This window comes from Oncorhynchus clarkii, chromosome 9 (assembly GCF_045791955.1).
Source record: "Oncorhynchus clarkii lewisi isolate Uvic-CL-2024 chromosome 9, UVic_Ocla_1.0, whole genome shotgun sequence".
Taxonomy (NCBI): Eukaryota; Metazoa; Chordata; class Actinopteri; order Salmoniformes; family Salmonidae; genus Oncorhynchus; species Oncorhynchus clarkii.
In genome coordinates this window covers 38,572,411-38,594,919 of record NC_092155.1, presented here as the reverse complement: position 1 = coordinate 38,594,919, position 22,509 = coordinate 38,572,411, and the positions used below count along the sequence as shown (strand labels likewise).

General features: G+C 40.4%; 1 protein-coding gene across 4 annotated transcripts in view; it reads left to right on the top strand.

The window, feature by feature from the left end:
• The window catches only part of LOC139416258 (FYVE, RhoGEF and PH domain-containing protein 3-like), a 98,748-nt gene extending 76,559 nt beyond the window's left edge, over positions 1–22,189 (top strand). For all 4 annotated transcript variants that reach the window (XM_071164702.1, XM_071164703.1, XM_071164705.1 and 1 more), the window contains 13 exons: positions 2,110–2,266; positions 2,412–2,550; positions 3,715–3,773; positions 4,442–4,588; positions 4,724–4,828; positions 4,948–5,027; positions 5,175–5,205; positions 6,500–6,604; positions 7,357–7,410; positions 8,183–8,278; positions 8,445–8,579; positions 9,997–10,137; positions 20,123–22,189. In XM_071164702.1, coding sequence (XP_071020803.1) covers positions 2,110–2,266; positions 2,412–2,550; positions 3,715–3,773; positions 4,442–4,588; positions 4,724–4,828; positions 4,948–5,027; positions 5,175–5,205; positions 6,500–6,604; positions 7,357–7,410; positions 8,183–8,278; positions 8,445–8,579; positions 9,997–10,137; positions 20,123–20,368 — 1,495 coding nt within the window. In that variant the 3' untranslated portion in view covers positions 20,369–22,189. The remainder of the gene's footprint in view (positions 1–2,109; positions 2,267–2,411; positions 2,551–3,714; positions 3,774–4,441; positions 4,589–4,723; positions 4,829–4,947; positions 5,028–5,174; positions 5,206–6,499; positions 6,605–7,356; positions 7,411–8,182; positions 8,279–8,444; positions 8,580–9,996; positions 10,138–20,122) is intronic.
• The last annotated feature ends 320 nt before the right edge of the window (positions 22,190–22,509 follow it).

Genomic DNA, 22,509 nt, shown 5'->3' with positions numbered 1-22,509 from the left:
CCTATATCAACATAACCTGAAAGGCCGCTCAGCAAGGAAGAAGCCACCGCTCCAAAACCGCCATAAAAAAGCCAGACTACGGTTTGCAACAGCACATGGGGACAAATATCGTACTTTTTGGAGAAATGTCCTCTGTTCTGATGAAACAAAAATAGAACTGTTTGGCCATAATGACCATTGTTATGTTTGGAGAAAAAAGGGGAGGCTTGCAAGCCGAAGAACACCAGCCCAACTGTGAAGCACAGGGGTGGCAGCATCATGTTGTGGGGGTGCTTTGCTGCAGGAGGGACTGGTGCACTTCACAAAATAGATGGCATCATGAGGAGGAAAATTATGTAGATATATATTGAAGCAACATCTCAAGACATCAGTCAGGAAGTTAAAGCTTGGTCGCAAATGTGTCTACCCAATTGAACAGTAACATCAAGCATACTTCCAAATTTGTGGCAAAATGGTGTAAGAACAACAAAGTCACGGTATTGGAGTGGCCATCACAAAGCCCTGACCTTAATCCTATAGAAAGTTTGTCGGCAGAACTGAAAAAGCGTGTGCGAGCAAGGAGGCCTACAAACCTGACTCAGTTACACCAGCTCTGTCAGGGGGAATGGGCCAAATTTCACCCAACTCATTGTTGGAAGTTTGTAGAAGGCTACTGGAAAAGTTTGAGCCAAGTTAAACAATTTAAAGGCAATGCTACCAAATACTAATTGAGTGTATGTAAACTTCTGACCCACTGGGAATGTGATGAAAGAAAAAAAGCTGAAATAAGTCATTCTCTCTACTTTTATTCTGACATTTCACATTTTTAAAATAAAGTGGTGATCCTAGCTCACCTAAAACAGGGAGTTTTTATTAGGATTAAATGTCAGGAATTGTAAAAAACTGAGTTTAAATGTATTTGGCTAAGGTGTATGTAAACTATATATATAGTATAGACCCATGGGGTGGCGCACAATTGGCCCAGCGTCGTCCGGCTTAGGGGAGGTTTTGGCCGGCAGGGATGTTCTTGTCCCAACGCGCACTAGTGACTCCTGTGGTTGGTTGGGTGCAATGCACGCTGACATGGTCACCAGGTGTACAGTGTTTCCTCCAACATGTTGATGCTGCTGGCTTCCAGGTTAAGCGGGCATTGTGTCAAGAAGCAGTGTGGCTTGGCTGGGTTGTGTTTCGGAGGAAGCATGGCTCTTGACATTCACCTCTCCTGAGTCTGTACAGGAGATGCAGCGATGGAACAAGACTGTAACTACCAATTGGGGAGAAAAAGGTCAAAAAAAAATATTTAAATAAAAACGTAACACAATAAACTAACAATAATGATGCTATATACCGGTGGTACCGATACTGAGTCAATGTGCGGGGGTACAGGTTAGTCGAGGTAATTTATACATTTAGGTGGGGGTAAAGTGACTATGCATAGATGATAAACAGCGAGTAGCAACAGTGTAAAAACAAAGGGGGGGTCAATGCAAATAGTCCGGGTGGCCATTTGATTAATTGTTCAGCAGTCTTGTGGCTTGGGGGTAGAAGCTGTTAAGGAGCCTTTTGGACCTAGACTTGGCGCTCTGATCAATACTGTGCAGTAGGATGCAAAATATTCTACAAACAACACCTATGTGATATTGGGTTTCTGCTTAGATGCTTCTCTCTCTTCTATTCTCTCTCATTACTGAATAGTGATAATTCTGCAATGGTCAGTATGTGTTTTGGCTGTAGAACTCTGACAGCTGGGTTGCAGTTGGGGGGGGGGGGGGTGCCAGGCTGGTAGAATGGGGGCATTATCCGACCTGTCTTCATCTGCTGGGAGTAAATTTACCAAAAGTGTGTGTGCCAACGCTAGTCTCTCTCTGTCTAGAGATTATTGTTGATTATTGACACCTGTCACCTTCTGCGCACATTAAGCAGTAAATGTCCTGTAGGTTACTCTTTCTGTGAATTCCATATTGTAATTTTGCATTGAATGGAATGTGTACTGCAAGTGTACTCTAAGTTCAGAGTACAGTACAAAAATAGACATGGAAATCGACCATGAGTGTTTAAAAAAAAATGTTTTTTTTTAAATTTTAGAGAGAGTTTTAAGCCCTATGGGCGGGTGTGTGTTCTGTGTGATAGGGACTCAAACCCACGTATTGGAGACATCCTCCAGAAGCTGGCTCCATTTATGAAGATGTACGGAGAGTATGTGAAGAACTTTGACCGTGCTATGGACCTGGTCAACACCTGGAGCCAGCGGTCATCACAGTTCAAGAGTGTGGTCCAGAACATACAAGTAGGTGGCATCTCCCACAGAATCAATGTGTATATATGGTAATGTATGCTGTTGTGATCTGTGAATTGAAGTGTGGTGTACCTACAGTATGTTTACTTACAGTACTGTATGCGTAACCGTGTTGCTGTGTGTTCTATCCCGACAGAAGCAGGATGTGTGTGGGAACCTGACTCTCCAGCACCACATGTTGGAGCCTGTGCAGAGGATTCCACGCTATGAACTCCTGCTCAAGGACTATCTAAAGAAACTGCCTGATGATGCACTGGACAGGAAGGACACGGAGAGTATGTCTGTCTGCCCGTCCGTCCGTCTGTCTGTCTGTACCTACACACTGCTCACCCGCTCATTACCTGTCTGTCTGTCTGTACCAACACACTGCTCACCCACTCATTCATTACCTGTCTGTCTGTCTGTCTGTCTGTCTGTCTGTTTGTCCCTCACTACCCTTCCTAAACTAGGAGCCATACTAGCCACTCTACAAGCTCCATGTCTTGTGACCTTACCATAACCTTGTACTGTACCTGTTTGAAGTAATGTCTAGGTAAAGCCTGCATAATCCACCGAGGTGTGTCAGGACTCTCCTACGACTGGTCATGTAGAGGGGAACGTCAGCTCTGTTTATGTGGTTCATGACTTTAATTCAGTGTGTGTTAATGTGTGTGTGTTTAATGTAGAATGTGTGTCTCTGATGTTGGGTAATGTACATGGTAGGAGAGGTTTTACCACTCTCCCTGTCTGTGTAACACAAACATGTCCCTCACTACCCTTCCTAAACTGGGACCCATACTAGCCACTCTACAAGCTAGTGTGGTAATTTACAGTTGTCCCACAGTCTGATGATGCACAGGCTGGCTGCAGTGAAAGGTTGGACACTGACCCATTTGTCACAGTATTTAATTCAATTACTAGGAGTCGTGTATATACAATGAGGATACAAAACATTAGGAACACCTGCTCTTTCCATGACATAGACTGACCAGGTGAATCCAGGTGAAAGCTATGATCCCATATTGATGTTGTTATTCAAAGGGTGGATGGGCAAGACAAAATATTTAAGTACCTTTGAACGGGGTGTGGTAGTAGGTGCCAGGGGCACCGGTTTGAGTGTCTCAAGAACTGCAATGCTGCTGGGTTTTTCACCCTCAACAGTTTCCCGCATGAATCAAGAATGGTCAACCACCAAAAGTACATCCAGCCAACTTGACACAAATGTGGGACGCTTTGGAGTCGGCATGGGCCAAGTTTTGGAGTCAACATCCTTGTGGAGCCTTGTAAGAGTCCGCGCCCCAATGAATTGAGGCTGTTCTGAGGGCAAAAGGGGGGGTGCAACTCTTAATGTTTTATGCACTTAGTGTATAAACAGTGAGTGTTTCAAGTGTGTAGGGCTGATGCATGGTTATGTAGAGTTGCTGCAGACAGGTCTAACATTGTCTGTGTGTGTTTTATAGAAGCACTGGAGCTCATATCCACAGCAGCCAACCACTCCAATGCTGCCATCAGGAAAATGGTGAGATTATGTTTTTTTCCTGCTTGGAGCCCTCCCTCCCTTCTCTGTTCCCTCCATCTGTGAATCTCTCTGACATACTTCTCCTACTTTTCATGGTTTTCACGATGGTGGTGTTGTCGTTCACAACAGTGTGGGGAGGAGGGAGAGAGTTTTGATTGATTGATTGATTTTATTTGACCATTTAAAAACACAATACAACCACAAACGTGGATACAATGCACTTAAAACATGTGTTGTTTATTGCATTTTTTGTTGTTGAAATCATCATCACATGGCCTGAATAATGAAACGACTGTGCAAAGACCCAAACACAACACATTTGAATAGTTCCCCAGATGACAGTGGTTACTCTCCTTGGGAATAGCTCGCAGAACTAGCCAGCCAGCGTCCTTCACTGTCCAAACTGCGTTGGATGCGACGACTTGCGGGTAGGGAGGGTGCTTCAGTGCAGACAGGAAGCTGCCGTTTCCTGCCACTAGTTTCACAGCCTGCAGAAGAGTGAATTCTGTCTCTATGACACACACACACACACACACACAGTCACACTTCTGCCCTCTGGTGTGACTTATTCTGTCTCAACAGTTTTAGTTCCCCTGACTTAAATGAATGTATCATTTTGCTCTGTATGTGTGTGTTTCACATTGTTCCATATCCTTGGTGTTCCTCAGGAGAAGATGAACAAACTGCTGCAGGTCTATGAGAGACTGGGGGGAGAGGAGGACATTGTGAACCCAGCCAACGAGCTCATCAAAGAAGGACACATCAAGAAGATGTCTGCCAAGAATGGGACGGCCCAGGACCGATACCTCTACCTGGTGAGTGGCAGAAGGAGTTGGAATGAAGAGAATGTGTAGGAATGGGACTACATCAAAGTGTGTGTGTATATTCATGTGTCTATTTACTGTGTATTCTCATCCGTTTTCCCTTCTCTCTGTGTGTCCGTGCTGCAGTTCAACAACATGGTGCTGTACTGCGTCCCCAAGCTGAGGCTGATGGGGCAGAAGTTCAGTGTGAGAGAGAGGATCGACATCGCTGGGATGGAGGTCAGGAAAGAGGTAACCTTCTCTTCTCTTGCTCCTAATTTCCTTCCATTCTGAATGGGTGACACGTAGAAGGGCCATTGCTCTTGAGTATCTCAGAGGTAAAGTGGCACTGTTCTCCTCTGCGGCTTCAGGTGCAAGAGAACGTGAAGCAGAACCTCCCTCACACGTTCGCCATCATCGGCAAGCAGCGCTCACTAGAGCTACAGGCCAGGTGAGAACTATGGAGCAATTACATCAGAGAACTGTAGAACTGTGCCTTTATTTTGTAACAGAAACACAACATTGCAGGCACAGCGGGAACTCATAGAAGTATTAATAGCTAGAGGGCTGTTGTTGAAACATTCCCTCTGTTTTTCAGGACGGCTGAGGAAAAGGAAGACTGGATACAGGTCAGGAATACCAGACCAACACTAACATGGAATGTTTTTTTAATAAGGGATTTGTGTATTAGGAACCGTATTCGTGTTACTGCGTCTTTCCTCCACACTGCCATACTGAGTTGGGAAATTGTTTCCTCTTGTTAAGCTGCTCATTAAAGCTCATTTAGCCCATTACAGCTATCTAAAGCTGGTTAAAAGGGCTCGTAGGCTGGAGGGGAGGAGTGTGTGCCAGGCAGGGGGTCTGGGAGTGTGTGGAAAGGAGTGGAAGGGCCCTTCGGCATTCTGAAGGACACAGAGGAACGTGTGGTGGCTCGAGACTTTGGAGAGGGCTGCACAAAGATTGTGCATACACAGTCTATTATTCACACATGAATACAGTGCTCACTACACACACAGACATACACACACCCACACACACACACTCTCTGTTAGTGCAATAGAGAGGCCAGTCTCTGACACATACCACTAGGCTGGATCAGAGGTCCCTGATACATTTGTCCCTCTGATGTCATGGCTGATGTCATCTCTGTATAACAGGGTCAGTCCAGACGACAACAATGTCGCTCTCTTTGTTCTCCTCTCCTCTCTTTGTATTTGTATTTATTATGGATCCTCATTAGCTGTTGCCAAAGCAGCAGCTTCTCTTCCTGGGGTCCAGCAAAATTAAGGCAGTTTATACCATTTTTAAACATTAGAATACATTCACAGATTTCCCAACACAATGTGTGACCTCAGGCCCCTACTCCACCACTACCACATATCTACATGACTAAATCTCTGTGTATGTATTGTGTGTGTGTGTGTGTGTGTGTGTGTGTGTGTGTGTGTGTGTGTGTGTGTGTGTGTGTGTGTGTGTGTGTGTGTGTTAATGTAGTCATGGCTGTATGTAGTACTGTGTGCCTCCCATAGTCTGTTCTGTGTGCCAGTAGTTTAGACAGGTAGCTCGGTGCATTCAACATGTCAATACTTCTCATAAATAAAAGTAGTGATGAAGTCAATCTCTCCTCCACTTTCAGCCAGGAGAGACTGACATGCATATTATTAATATTAGCTCTCTTTAACTCAGACAGGCAGAGGCCCTCTCTCTCCCTGTCTCTCCCTCTGTCTCTCTCTGGCTCTCTCCTAAGGGGCTGTAGATTGTTGTAGAATTTCTCCCATTGTAAAATCTGTGACTTCACTGCCTCTTGACTTTTACGGTAAACCAGTGAAGAATATTTTAACGGCTGAAACTGTTAGCGGCTTATCTCCTTCTCTCCCCTCCACCTTCTCCTGTTTCCCGCTCCCCCATCCCTTCCACTTCCAGGTGATCCTGGCCACCATAGAGAAGCACAAGCAGAACAGTGAGACCTTTAACAAAGCCTTCAATAGCTCCTTCTCCAGGGACGAAGACCACCTGCCAGACTCACCGGTCAGTTAGTCTGTCTGTGTTTCTTTCTTTTCTCTCTGTCAAGCCATGCGTTAACCATCTCTATGCACGTATATATCAATAAGAAATCACTATGGCTTTCTCAGAAAGTGTGTCACCGTCAGGTCTTTGTCTGACAAAGCACCTATCCTCACACAACACGCACACACACACACGCACACACACAGCCGTGTGTGTCACGTGTCCCTCACTGCAGACACTGATAGACACACAAAGAAGCTCTTACTTAACTCACACATACACACACACACACACACACACACAAACATGTATACTTATGAAGGAACTCTTTATTCCGTTGCACACCCACACAAACGAACACACACACTGTCAGGATCTGTCTTTAGTTCCCCGGCACTCTCTCATGACCTAATAGGGGAAGCCCTCATGCACACTGTACAAAAATCTCTTCTGAATCTCCACTGACCCACTTTGGGCTGGCTGGACCTGGACACAGGCCAAAGTAGGAACACATGCCAGGCCTATTGTCTGTCTCTGAGGCATGGCTGCCATCTAGTGGGGACAAACACACACAGCAGCTTTAGGTAATATTCAGAGGTTGATGGTCCCATTCTCTGGCAATGTGTGACAGAGCTTTGTTAGTGATATGTTGACACCTGAAATGACGTGCTAGCCATGTAATAACACTGGATGTACTTTCAATGTAACTCATACATCTCTCCCAGGGTTAAATGTGTCACTCTGATCAGGTATTCATGTTCTTCTCTTCTCAGGGTCCCTGGAGCAGCACATCCGTAGACTCAGACAGTGAAAGACTGCAAGAGAGGGTAGGTGTCAAACGTCCTAACACAATGCATTTCCTCAGGCTCTATTGCCTGATGCTGTTGTGTTACTGACTCTGCTTTCGATTTGAAGAGCATGTATCTTTCTTTGCTACAGCATGAATGGCATCGCCCCCACATAGTAATAGAAACCATACAATGGGCAATATAATGTGAATACATTGTACCACGAATGACTGAGTTCATAACAAGAAGTACATTGATCTCTCCTATTCTAAAGCCGGGATGTCTGTCTGTGTTTGAGGTAGCAAGACAATGGTACTGTTACAATGGTAGTGTTACAATGGTAGTGGATCTATAATCCACACAGTAGGCTGCAGAGAGGTATAAATAGCAAGTTGTCTTCTCTATGGGGATAGCATCACTAGCTCACTCTCTAGTAGCGGTGGGGGGTGGCTGTGGAGAGATGAGACACGATCAGGGGGTGAATATCACACTCCCTACCACAATGCAAATGTGCTAAACGGCTGGTGGGGCTATCTATGCCTCAGTCTGAGAGAGCAGAGGGAGGGGCTTCTATTTTCACTTTTCGTTTTTTACAGAGGAAGATGTTGGGAGTGGGAGAGAAAGAATAGGGTAGATAACAGAGAGAGTGGGGAAATGGCAAGATAAAGAGAGAAAGGGCCCTCATAGTCCCCTTCATCCAACTATTTCAGGGCAGGGTTACTTAGGTAACACCAAGATGTATTGAGACAAGATGACCTTGTGATTGGACAGATCTTGATACATTGTTTGTATGTGTTTCTCTGTTTTCCAGAAAAGTTCCAAGAAGAAGGAAAAGGAGACATGTAAAGGCTGCAACGAGAGCTTCAACTTTACCAAGCGCAAGCACCACTGCAAAGCCTGTGGAGCGGTGAGCACAGAGAGGGAGAGGAGGTTGGGGGCTGGAACAGTTAGTGCCAGGATGCTGCATTTTCATCAGTTGATGTCCTGTATAATTGATTTTCAGTTGTCTAAATATTTTTTTTTCTCTCTCCATTCCTCTCTCTTCCTCTTTCACTCTTCCCCTCCCTCTGCAGGCCATCTGTGGTAAATGCTCTAAGATGTTGGAGAATAAGACGTGTCGTGTGTGTCCCGAGTGCTTCGAGACTAGCCAGGGCCCTGAGGGGCCTGCAGGGGCCCCAGTAGAGCTGAAGAGGAAAGCTACAGCCGAGGTGAGGACGGACTCTCAGCTTATACTATAGAAAAGAGTAGAATATAACTTAATTGAAACAAATTTTCCATCCAGAGACTTCCTTTTGGCTTCCCCTCACAAACAACATAAGACAATCAAACATCATACTTATTGTATAATGCACAGTGTTGTTGAGATGCTAGCATGGACAGGCTGCACAGAGTGGACTCCCTGCAGAGCAGGTCTGAGGAAGGGAGTTGGAGTATGGAGGTTAGCAGCGGGCACACTATCACAGTTGCAGCCTCTGGAGAGAGCGGCATAAGCACGTTAGTTGCACCAGCATGACAGAGAAGACAGAGCCCAGCCCAGACAGGCCCACAGAGCATCATGCACCTCTATCAATCAAACACACATATTCTTATCTGTGTCAGTTTCAGGCTGTCTAGACTGAGGTGTTTTTTTACGGGTATTTGGGCCTAAACACACACACACACACACACACACACACACACACACACACTAGAAAAATAGAACAGTGGTACACAGTCTATAGTCTGCACGGCTCAATAAGATCCATCTCTGTGTGTGTACCAGGAGTCAAGGTGAACTAGTGTTCAATAGACTGCTTGTGTAGAGCACAGCGTATAACAGAGACTGGATGAAGCAGATCGTTGTGTCTTAAAGCCTGTAAGCAATCCTGAACAATATCTCTATAATATACTGTAATATCTTTGTTTTATTGCAGTATCATTATTCATGTATATCAAGCCCACAGTGCTGCTTGTAAAATAAACTGCTAAGAAACTCACTCACTCACTCACTCACTCACTCACTCACTCACTCACTCACTCACACACACACAGCAATATTAAGTAACCTCTATTTGAGAACAAGTACCATGACTAGTTAAGGGGCTTAGTGGAAAGCAGCAGACCCTGCTGAGTAAGTAGTCTCTCCACTTCATGCCTATGATGCAGCAACTGAGCAGTCTAATCTGTCTGTCTTGGGGTTATACTGTCTCACACGCACAAACTAGATCTTTCACAGTAGCAGTACCATAATGACAGTGATCTGCAGTGGTATTATTTCCCACCAAGGGGGGCTACAGCACCACATCAGTAACAGTGGGGCAGAAGCATGAACACCTGTCCATGTCCAAATCTCCCAATAAATGTTTCCAATATGCTGGACACCAGGTTTGTTATGTAAGCGAATGTCCCAGACCTTTATCCTCGAGTGCCCCTTAAACGTCCAGGCTGATTATCACTTTGAATTAAAAGTAGAATTGATAGTGAAAGTGAATTCCAATTCCAAACGTTGGTTTGTGCATGGGGAAAGAGCTACTGTAATTGTGTTGAACTATAGAATATTATTTGAGTATTGGCACCCACTGCAGTAGATCAACTTTGGGACTGGGCCTTTAACTCTGCCTCCTGTGTGTGTCTCTGTCTCTCCAGAAGCAGGTGTCTCTGTCGGGGGACAACTGTCTGCTGTGTGCCCAGCTGCAGGTGCAGGAGAAGGGCAAGAGCTGGACCAAGACCTGGGTGGCCATCACCAAGACTGAACCACTGGTGCTCTACCTGCAGACCAGCGGACAGGTAAGGGTTAAACTCACACACACCTGTGTCTGTCTTTATCTGTGTCTGTGTTCCTGTCTGTCTGTCTGTTTATTAGTGTCTTTGTACCGCTGTCTTGTCTACATCCTGTCTCCATGCCCAGGTCACCTGTATATGTAGGTAGAGGTTTCCCCTAACAAGTGACACAGGGTCAGTTATTTTTCATCCCATCAATGATATTTTGTGTGTCAATGTGCTTTACACCTCCTGTACTGTAAAGTCTGTGTCCTTGTCATGTGTGTTCCCACTGTCTGTACTCAGTAGATTTGGGTCAGGGGGATTTGTCTGTCCTCAATCTGACCTCAGATGGAGCTTCTGCTGCTCAGCTGGCTGACTGTCACACTGTTAATACCATGGTGTTATTACTTGATTATTACTCTATTATTACACTGTTATTACCATGTCATTGTTACTCTATTACTACACTGTAATTACCATGGCGATATTACTCATTCTATGCTGTAATTACAATTGTGATATTACTCTTATTACACTGTAATTACCATGGCGTTATTACTCTAATAAACTAATTACCATGGTGTTGTTACTCTATTACAATGTAATTACCATGGTGTTATTACTCTATTATGCTGTAATTACCATGGTGTTATTACTCTATTTCACTGTAATTACCATGGTGTTATTACTATAATACAATGTAATTACCATGGTGTTATTACGCTAATGAACTGTAATTACCATATTGTTATTACTATAATACACTGTAATTACCATGGTGTTATTACTATAATACAATGTAATAACCATGGTGTTATTACTCCATTACTACACTAATTACCATGGTGTTATTACTCAAATAGACAAATGACCATGGTGTTATTACTCTAATAAACTGTAATTACCATGTTGTTATTACTCTAATAAGCTGTAATTACCATGGTGATATTACTCTGTTACATTGTAATTACCATGGTGTTATTACCCTAATAAACTAGTTTCCATGGTGGTATTACTCTATTATTACACTGTAATTACCATGGTGTTATTACTCTAGTAAAATGTAATTACCATGGTGTTTTTACCCTAATAAACAAATTACCATGGTGCTGTTACTCTGTTATTACACTGTAATTACCATGGTGTTATTAAACTAATTACCATGGTGGTATTACTCAATTACTACACTAATTACCATGGTATTATTACTCTAATAAACAAATGACCATGGTGTTATTACTCTAATAAACTGTAATTACCATGGTGTTATTGCTCTGCCATTACACTGTAATTACCATGGTGTAGTTACTCTATTATTACACTAATTACAATGGTGTTATTACTCTAATAAACTGTAATTACCATGGTGTTATTACTCTAATAAGCTGTAATTACCATGGCTTTATTCATCTGTTACATTGTAATTACCATAGTGTTATTACTTCAATAAACTGTAATCACATGTTATTACTCTATTATTACGCTAATTGTCATGGTGTTATTACTCTAATTTCCATGGTGGTATTACTCTATTATTACACTCTAATTGTCATGGTGTTATTTCTTTAAAAAGCTGTAATTACCATGGTGTTATTACTCTAGTACACTGTAATTACCATGGTGTTGTTACTCTGTTATTACAGTGTAATTACCATGCCGATATTACTCTGTTATTACACTGTAATTACCATGGTGTTATTCCTCTAATAAACTGTAATTACCATAGTGTTATTAAACTAATGACCATGGTGGTATTACTCTAATAACCCAATTAACATGGTGGAATTACTCTAATAAACTGTAATTACCATGTTGTTATTACTCCATTACACTGTAATTACCATGCTGTTATTACGCTAATAAACTGTAATTACCATGGTGTTATTACTTGAATAAACTGTAATTGCCATGGTGTTATTACTCTATTACACTAATATCCATGGCGGTATTACTGTTATTACACTGCAATTATCATTGTTATTACTCGAAAAATCTGTAATTAGCATGGTGTTATAACTCTCTTTTAACACTAATTACCATGGTGTTATTACTCTTGTTTTACAATAATTACAATGTGTTATTTCTCTAATAAACTGTAGTTACCGTGGGGTTATTACTCTAATAAACTAATTACAATGTGTTATTACTCTAAAAAACGGAAATTACCATGGTGTTATTACTCTAAAAGTAATTGCCGTGATGGTCTTACTCTAATTTCCATGGTGGTATTACTCATTTATTACGCCGTAATTGTCATGGTGTTATTACGCTAATGAACTGTAATTACCATATTGTTATTACTATAATACACTGTAATTACCATGGTGTTATTACTATAATACAATGTAATAACCATGGTGTTATTACTCCATTACTACACTAATTACCATGGTGTTATTACTCAAATAGACAAATGACCATGGTGTTATTACTCTAATAAACTGTAATTACCATGTTGTTATTACTCTAATAAGCTGTAATTACCATGGTGTTATTACTCTGTTACATTGTAATTACCATGGTGTTATTACCCTAATAAACTAGTTTCCATGGTGGTATTACTCTATTATTACACTGTAATTACCATGGTGTTATTACTCTAGTAAAATGTAATTACCATGGTGTTTTTACCCTAATAAACAAATTACCATGGTGCTGTTACTCTGTTATTACACTGTAATTACCATGGTGTTATTAAACTAATTACCATGGTGGTATTACTCAATTACTACACTAATTACCATGGTATTATTACTCTAATAAACAAATGACCATGGTGTTATTACTCTAATAAACTGTAATTACCATGGTGTTATTGCTCTGCCATTACACTGTAATTACCATGGTGTAGTTACTCTATTATTACACTAATTACAATGGTGTTATTACTCTAATAAACTGTAATTACCATGGTGTTATTACTCTAATAAGCTGTAATTACCATGGCTTTATTCATCTGTTACATTGTAATTACCATAGTGTTATTACTTCAATAAACTGTAATCACCATGTTATTACTCTATTATTACGCTAATTGTCATGGTGTTATTACTCTAATTTCCATGGTGGTATTACTCTATTATTACACTCTAATTGTCATGGTGTTATTTCTTTAAAAAGCTGTAATTACCATGGTGTTATTACTCTAGTACACTGTAATTACCATGGTGTTGTTACTCTGTTATTACAGTGTAATTACCATGCCGATATTACTCTGTTATTACACTGTAATTACCATGGTGTTATTCCTCTAATAAACTGTAATTACCATAGTGTTATTAAACTAATGACCATGGTGGTATTACTCTAATAACCCAATTAACATGGTGGAATTACTCTAATAAACTGTAATTACCATGTTGTTATTACTCCATTACACTGTAATTACCATGCTGTTATTACGCTAATAAACTGTAATTACCATGGTGTTATTACTTGAATAAACTGTAATTGCCATGGTGTTATTACTCTATTACACTAATATCCATGGCGGTATTACTGTTATTACACTGCAATTATCATTGTTATTACTCGAAAAATCTGTAATTAGCATGGTGTTATAACTCTCTTTTAACACTAATTACCATGGTGTTATTACTCTTGTTTTACAATAATTACAATGTGTTATTTCTCTAATAAACTGTAGTTACCGTGGGGTTATTACTCTAATAAACTAATTACAATGTGTTATTACTCTAAAAAACGGAAATTACCATGGTGTTATTACTCTAAAAGTAATTGCCGTGATGGTCTTACTCTAATTTCCATGGTGGTATTACTCATTTATTACGCCGTAATTGTCATGGTGTTATTACTCTGAAAAGCTGTAATTACCATGGTGTTATTACTCTAATAAACTGTTATTACCATGGTGTTGTTACTCTGTTATTACACTGTAATTACCATGGTGTTATTCCTCTAATAAACGGTAATTACCATGATGTTATTACTCTAACAACTGTAATTACCATAGTGTTATTAAACTATTTACCATGGTGGTATTTCTCTAATAACCCAATTACCATGGTGGTATTTCTCTTATAACCCAATTAACATGGTGTTATTAATCTAATAAACTAATTACCATGGTGGTATTACTTGAATAAACTGTAATTACCATGGTGTTATTACTCTGTTATTACACCGTAATTACAATGGTGGTATTACTCTAATAATCTGTAATTAGCATGGTGTTATAACTGTATTTTTACACTAATTACCATGGTGTTATTACTCTATTATTACAATAATTACAATGTGTTATTTCTCTAATAAACTGTTGTTACCATGGGGTTATTCCTCTAAACTAATTACAATGTGTTATTACTCTATTATTAAACTGTAATTACCATGGTGTTATTACTCTAGTACACTGTAATTACCATGGTGTTGTTACACGGTTATTACAGTGTAATTACCATGCCGATATTACTCTGTTATTACACTATAATTACCATGGCGTTATTCCTCTAATAAACTGTATTTACCATGGTGTTATTAAACTAATGACCATGGTGGTATTACTCTAATAACCCAATTAACATGGTGGAATTACTCTAAGAAACTGTAATTACCAAGGTATCATTACTCTACTATTAGACTAATTACCATGGTGTTATTACTTTAATAGACTGTAATTACCATGGTGTTATTACTCTGTTATTACACCGTAATTACCATGGTGGTATTACTCTGTTATTACACTGCAATTATCATGGTGTTATTACTCTGATAATCTGTAATTAGCATGGTGTTATAACTATTTTTACACTAATTACCATGGTGTTATTACTCTATTATTACAATAATTACAATGTGCTATTTCTCTAATAAACTGTCGTTACCATGTGGTTATTCCTCTAATAAACTAATTACAATGTGTTATTACTCTATTATTAAACTGTAATTACCATGGTGGTATTTCCCTGTATTTGACACATTTCCGTGATGCTATTATTATATTACACTATAATTACCATGGTGTTATTACTGTAATACATTTTAATTACCATGGTGTTATTACTCTACAAACTGTAATTACCATGGTGTTATTACGCTGTTAATAAACTAATTACCATGGTGGTGATACTCTAATAACCCAATTAACATGGTGGTATTACTCTAATAAACTGTAATTACCATGATGTTATTACTTTATTTCACTGTAATTACCATGGTGTTATTACTCTAATAAACTGTAATTACCATGGTGTTATTACTCTGTTATTACACTGCAATTACCATGGCGGTATTACTGTTATTACACTGCAATTATCATGGTGTTATTACTCTAATAATCTGTAATTAGCATGATGTTATAACTCTATTTTTACACTAATTACCATGGTGTTATCACTCTATTTTTACAATAATTACAATGTGTTATTACTCTAAAAAACTGTAGTTAACATGTGGTTATTTATCTGTTATTAGACAAATTTACATGGTGTTAATACTCTATTACACTGTAATTACCATGGTGTTATTACTGTAATAAACTGTAGTTACCATGGTGTTACTACTGTAATAAACTGTAATTACCATGGTGTTATTACTGTAATAAACTGTAATTACCATGGTGTTATTACTCTATTAGTACGCCAATTACCATGGTGTTATTGCTCTAATAAACACATTTCCATGGTGGTATTACTCTGTTATTACACTGTAATTGTAATGGTGTTATTACTCAAGTAAACTGTAATTACCATGGCATTATTACTCTATTATTAAACGTTTTGCCATGCTGTTAATACTCTGATAAACCAATTGACATCGCGGTATTACGCTAATAAACTGTGATTACCATTGTGTTATTACTCTATTACACTGTAATTACAATGGTGTTATTACTATAATAAATTGTAATTACCATGGTGTTATGACTCAAATTAACTGTAATTACCATGGTGTTATGACTCTGTTATTACACTGTAATTACCATGGTGTTATTACTCTAAACTGTAATTACCATGAAGTTATTACTCTAATAAACTGTAATTACCATGGTGTTATTACTCTAATAAACTATTTACCATTGTGTTATTACTCTATTATTACACTGTAATTACATGGCGGTATTACTTTGTTGTTACACTGTAATTACCATGGCGTCATTACTGTAATAAACAGTAATTACCATTGTGTTATTACTCTAATAAACTGTATTTACCATGGTGTTATTACTCTATTATTACACTGTAATTAACATGGTGTTATTCTTCTAAGCTGTAATTGTCATGGTGTTATTACTCTATTATTACGCTGTAATTAACATGGCGGTATAACTGTTATTACACTGTAATTCCCATAGTGTTATTACTCTATTACACTAGAATTATCATGGTGTTACTCTATTACAATAATTACCATGGTGCTATTACTCTTTTACTACCATTGTGTTATTACTCTATTATTATGCTGTAATTACCATGACGTTATTACTGTTATTACACTGTAATTCCCATAGTGTTCTTACTCTATTACACTGTAAATATCATGGTGTTACTCTATTACAATAATTACCATGGTGCTATTACTCTGTTATTACCATTGTGTTATTACTCTATTATTACACTGTAATTACCATGGCGTTATTACTTTATTATTATACAGTAATTACCATGGCGGTATTACTCTATTATTTCACTGTGTGACCAGAGGTGGCACTCTGGGGCCTCTTCTTAAAGGTGGCGGGGACTTGCTAGGTGGAATTTTAACCATTGATGGAATGAATAATAACTGTTAGGGGAAACCTTCTTCCCTCTCGTCAGGGTGCTTCACCACTGTCCACCACTGTATAGTATAGGTACAGTATGCAGACATAACCGGGGCTGAAAACTAGCGATGGGACGATTGATACCGGAGCGCCAGTGCTCCAATGCAGTTTTCAAAGCATTACTGATCCGAAACAATGTACCGATGCTCGTTTCAAAGTCACATTACTTTGACATCAATGACGTACGAAGCTTCGTTTGATCACGTGGTTTTTCAAACTGTGTGTTGCCAAATGCGAGACCCCAATGATTTCGCTGTGGTTCTGGTGCTATCTTCGTTTCCAAGCTGCTTTCAAACACCGACCTCTACTTGACACCCTACTTACAATTTTAGTTAGGATTTTTTTCATGGAACATTATAGCTGAAAGGTATCTCAGCAGATAGAGAACACTCAGACGACAGGGAATGGGGTCGAATACCGGCAGTCATATTATTTAGAAAATTGTTTTATGTGAAACCATACTTTCTGCACATTGTTGTGCAAACAATTAGTTTTATTTAGTGAAGTATAAGCTTCTGTCTTAAGCATCCTAAATAATGCCATAGATTTACAGTTTTTGACAGAAAAAAATGGAAGCGTGATGGAAGGTTGCGAACTTGTATGGTAACTGATAGTAGGCTACTAAACCTGCAACTAACCGCCACGCCACAGAGATTTGCTGAATATTGTAGAAAACACGTCTATTTGAACATAAAACAATGTTTTTCATTGCCGACCAGTAGATGTCACTAATGTGCATTGTGTTAAAAGCTCAGCGTAGTGAACCATTTTCCGGCACAATTTGGTAAAAGCCCCAAAAGCTACTGAAAACCAGTCCCTGTAGCCTCTGCCCATTCCGTTTTAGAGACCAAAATCCCAACAAAATCCTTTCTCTGCGACAATCCCAGGCAGGCAGAAAGCTGACATCCCCTGGCAAAAGATTAAGATTAATGATTGTTAGATGAGCATTTTTGTATGATTCGATAGAAACTGTGGAAAGAGGAGGGGGAGGGGAGGAAGCTTACAGTGCATTCGGAAAGTACTGTATTCAGACACCTTGACTTTTTCCACATTTTGTTACGTTACAGCCTTATTCTAAAATGTATTTAACTGTTTTTTTTTCATCATCAATCTACACCCAATACCCCATAATGACAAAGCAAAAACAGGTTTTTAGAAATGTTTACAAATGTATAGAAAAATATATGAAATATTCAGACCCTTTACTCAGTACTTTGTTGAAGCACCTTTGGCAGCGATTACAGCCTCAAGTCTTCTTAGGTATGACATTACAAGCTTGGCAAACCTATATTCAGTGGTGGCAAAAGTACCCAATTGTCATACTGGAGTAAAAGTAAAGATACCTTAATAGAAAATGACTCAAGTAAAAGTGAAAGTCACCCAGTAAAGTACTACTTGAGTAGAAATCTAAAAGTATTATTGTTTTAAATATACTTATGTATCAAAGTAAATGTAATTACTGAAATATACTGAAAGTATCAAAAGTAAAAATATAAATATTTTAAAATTCCTTATATTAAGCAAACCAGACAGCACCATTTTCTTTCATTTTTAAATGTATCGATAGCCAGGGGCATGCTCCAACAATCAGAGATAATTTACAAACAAAGCATGTGTTTGGTGAGTCCGCCAGATCAGAGATAGTATGGATGACCAGCGATGTTATCTTGTGTGAATTAGACAATTTTTCTGTCCTGCTAACCAAAGAAAATGTAACAGTACTTTTGAGTGTCAGGGAAAATGTATGGAGTAAAAAGTACATTATTTTCTTCAGGAATGTAGTGAAGTAAAAGTTGTGTAAAATATAAATAGTAAAGTAAAGTGCAGATACCCCAAAAGACGACTTAAGTAAAAATACTTGAAAGTAGTTCTTAAAGTAGTTCTTACACCACTGCCTATATTTGGGGAGTTTCTCCTATTCTGCTCTGCAGATTCTCTGAAGTTATGTCATGTTGGATGGGGAGCGTCTCTGCACAGCTATTTTCAGGTCTCTCCAGAGATGTTCGATCCGGTTCAAGTCCGGGCTCTGGCTGGGCCACTCAAGGACATTCAGAGACTTGTCCCGAAGCCAGTCCTGCGTTGTCTTGGCTGTGTGCTTAGGGTCATTGTCCAGTTGGAAGGTGAACCTTCGCCCCAGTCTGAGGTCCTGAGCGGTCTGGAACAAGTTTTCATCAAGGATCTCATTGCTCCGTTCATCTTCCCCTCGATTCTGACTAGTTTCCCAGTCCCTGCATGGTGCCATGTTTCCTCCAGATGAGACTCTTGGCATTCAGGCCAAAGAGTTCAATCTTGGTTTCATCAGACCAGAGAATCTTGCTTCTCATGGTTTGAGAGTCCTTTAGGTGCCTTTTGGCAAACACCAAGCGGGCTGTCATGTGCCTTTTACTGAGATGTGGCTTCCGTCTGGCCACTCTACCATAAAGACCTGATTGGTGGGGTGCTGCAGAGATGGTTGTCCTTCTGGAAGGTTCATCCAACTCCACAGAGGAACTCTGGAGCTCCGTTAGAGTGACCATTGAGTTGTAGGTCACTTCCCTGACCAAGGCCCTTCTCCCCTGATTGCTCAGTCTGGCTGGGCAGCCAGCTCTAGGAAGAGTCTTGGTGGTTATAAACTTCTTCCATTTAAGAATGATGGAGGCCACTGTGTTCTTGGGGACCTTCACTGCTGCAGAATTTTTTTTGGTACCCTTCCCCATATTTGTGCCTCAACACAATCCTGTCTGGGAGCTCTACTGACAGTTCCTTTGACATCATGGCTTGGTTTTTGCTCTGACATGCACTGTCAACTGTGGGACCTTATATAGACAGGTGTGTGCCTTTCCAAATCATGTCCAATCAATTGAATTTATCACAGGTGGACTCCAATCAAGTTGTAGAAGTGAGACAGGATGCACCTGAGCTCAATTTTGAGTCTCATAGCAGGGTGTGAATACTTATATAAATAATGTATTTCAGTTTTTTATTTTTAATAAATTTGCAAAAATGTCCAAAAATATTTTTTGCTTTGTCATTATGGGGTATTGTGTGTAGATTGATGAGGAAAATACATTTTAGAAAAAGGCTGTAACGCAATAAAATGAGGAAAAAGTTGTGGGGTCTGAATACTTTCCGAATGCACTGTATGCATGTGCCTTATGAAATAAAATCTATCCCCCTGCATTAAAGGAGGGGAAAACTGCACTGTTATGCTTCCTTTTGACTCTGATTGGCATGTTTGTTGTGTCTCTTCAGGACTCTCGCGGGGCACGGGCCATACCCCTTCCGGGGTTTGAGGTGAGCGTGGTAGCGCCATCAGCAACAGAGAAGTCTGAGCTTAAGCACGCGTTCCAGCTGAGTCACTCCCAGCAGGCTTTGCTGTTCAGCGCCCAGGATACAGAAGTCCAGGCCAAGTGGGTGGAGCTTCTCTCTAGAGCTGCCCGCGGGGAATCGCCCACAGACACGCCCTTCAGCCTGACGGAGCACAGGGAAAGCCAATAGGGCGGCTCCGCTGAAACCACATGACCCCCCCATCCCACCTTTCTCCTGTGGACAGAGCACAAGTTACTTGAATTCACTTTTCCTTTGCACTTTTTATTTTCTTTGAAGGGAGGGAAGATTTCCCCCCTTCTGCTGCCACTTCACCCTTTCCTCCACCAGACACACTTTCATTTACACACAGACTTGCTCTCTCTTTCATTCGCACACTCTATCTCTCTCTCTCTCACACACACACACACATTACACATACACACCTGTTTCACCAACTCCGCCACCATTGTATGTGTGGTTATGTTATATTTCTCTCGGTGTTGATTTAATGTTTAGAATTATAGCCAAAGGCATTTATTAAATGGATCCTGTATGATTTTGTAAAAAGGTGAAGTTCCTTGTACATTGTGTGACTGTGAACCATTAACCCCTGTCGGTCTGTCTGTATGTGTGTGTGTGTTGCCCCTGTGTTTTATTTCAGTATTCAATGTTAGTGTATTGAACCCCACATGCAGATACCCCCTCTCCCCACCACTGTGGAACCAGTGGCAGCTCAGTAGTGATTGTACAGTGTGTATACTATCATGTGTCATTAACTAAAATAACTCAATTTTAACTTAAGAGATGTGAACGAACGCTTGTGGCTGGCCACCTGAAGCTCCCACAATCAGCCTCCCAAACTCCTCACACCCCAAACACACCCTACTCCCTTGCTGTGTACCATTCTTTTAAAAATGATGTTCTTTCTTTGCTCTCTCTCCTTTGTAAGCCACTTAATCTGACTGGATAGTCGATTCAATATGGTGGATTATGTTCCTCTTCCACTAGTAGACTGGGTGGAGTTCCTGCCAATGTTGTTTTGACCTGTCCAGTAACTGAAGAGAGAAAGCCACTGTAAAGGATTAGGACATTACTTACCACAGATCTAAGATCAGCTTCCCCTCCCCAAATCACCATGTTGGGAAACAACGCAAAACTGGCCTTAAATCAGTTTCTACAGACAATGTATAGCTAGTCGCTGGCTCCTGTATGGTCTTAATCCCTCTCTCCCCTCTCTATCAACTCTGCCCTCAGCGGCCAGGAATATACTCCCACTTCCTGTTTCTACTGCTCACCTGCTCTGCCCCTTCTGGTCACGTGATAGAAACCATATCCACAATACAAGTACTGGCTAAGCTAATTTAAGCTTGATCCAAAAATGTGGTCGGAGGCTTCGTATGGAGGGTGTGACGCAATTGCGGAGCCTTCAGAGGCATGCAGAGGCCAAATCAATCGTCCTACCACATCGCCATGCGCCTCTCAAATTTTGTAACAATGCGGAGGGCTCCGTATAGCTCCACATTGACATGATTGGTTGATGGTAGGTGGGGGCGGTACATCCTGTATAAATACAAACTCACTTTCTTGACAACTTCCTTCACAATAGCTCTGCCCTGCTCCGCTAAACGGAGCAGGGCAGTATGAAAGCCCTGATGTTCTGCGGAGGCTGCATCGCAGAGGCAGCAACTTTGGATCTCGGATTGACCATGCAAAGCCTTTAAGACAGTGTTTTTTGCCTTGTCTCCCTCTACCCCCCAATCCCCCTGGCACCAGCTTGTAAATAACCAGAGGACTGTTCAGTGGCTCTCTATGTGCATGTATAAACTCACTCATATTTATGTACCGTACTCTGAAAACCCCAGTGCCCCTCTTTCCTCTTTGTCGTACTGTAAAGTGAGCAGACTCTGTATTGCGTGTTTTAACCCTGGCTTGTGCACTGTGGACAAGCAGTCAAGCATACCATCAATAAAGAGACGAATGGCTCACTCAGTGTTATACTGTTCAACATGATCCCTCTAGTGTCCTGTCGGTTTGTGTTCTCTCTCTCTCTCTCTCTCTCTCTCTCTCTCTCTCTCTCTCTCTTTGTCTCCTTCCTCCTATCGCTCTGTAAATGGGTCTCTTTCTTATGTAATTTCCATTCCCCAAGTTGAGGCAATGTTTGACCAAGTATGAATATTGGATCTCATGCTATGTTTGTCAAGTAGCCCTACACTACACTAATAGATGGAGAGAGGTACTGAATGCTTACTTGCAAACTATGCAAACCTGATGTGTAAGTGACTTTTGAACTAACGCTCGCACTTGTCTTTTCTTAATAGCGCTGAATTTGC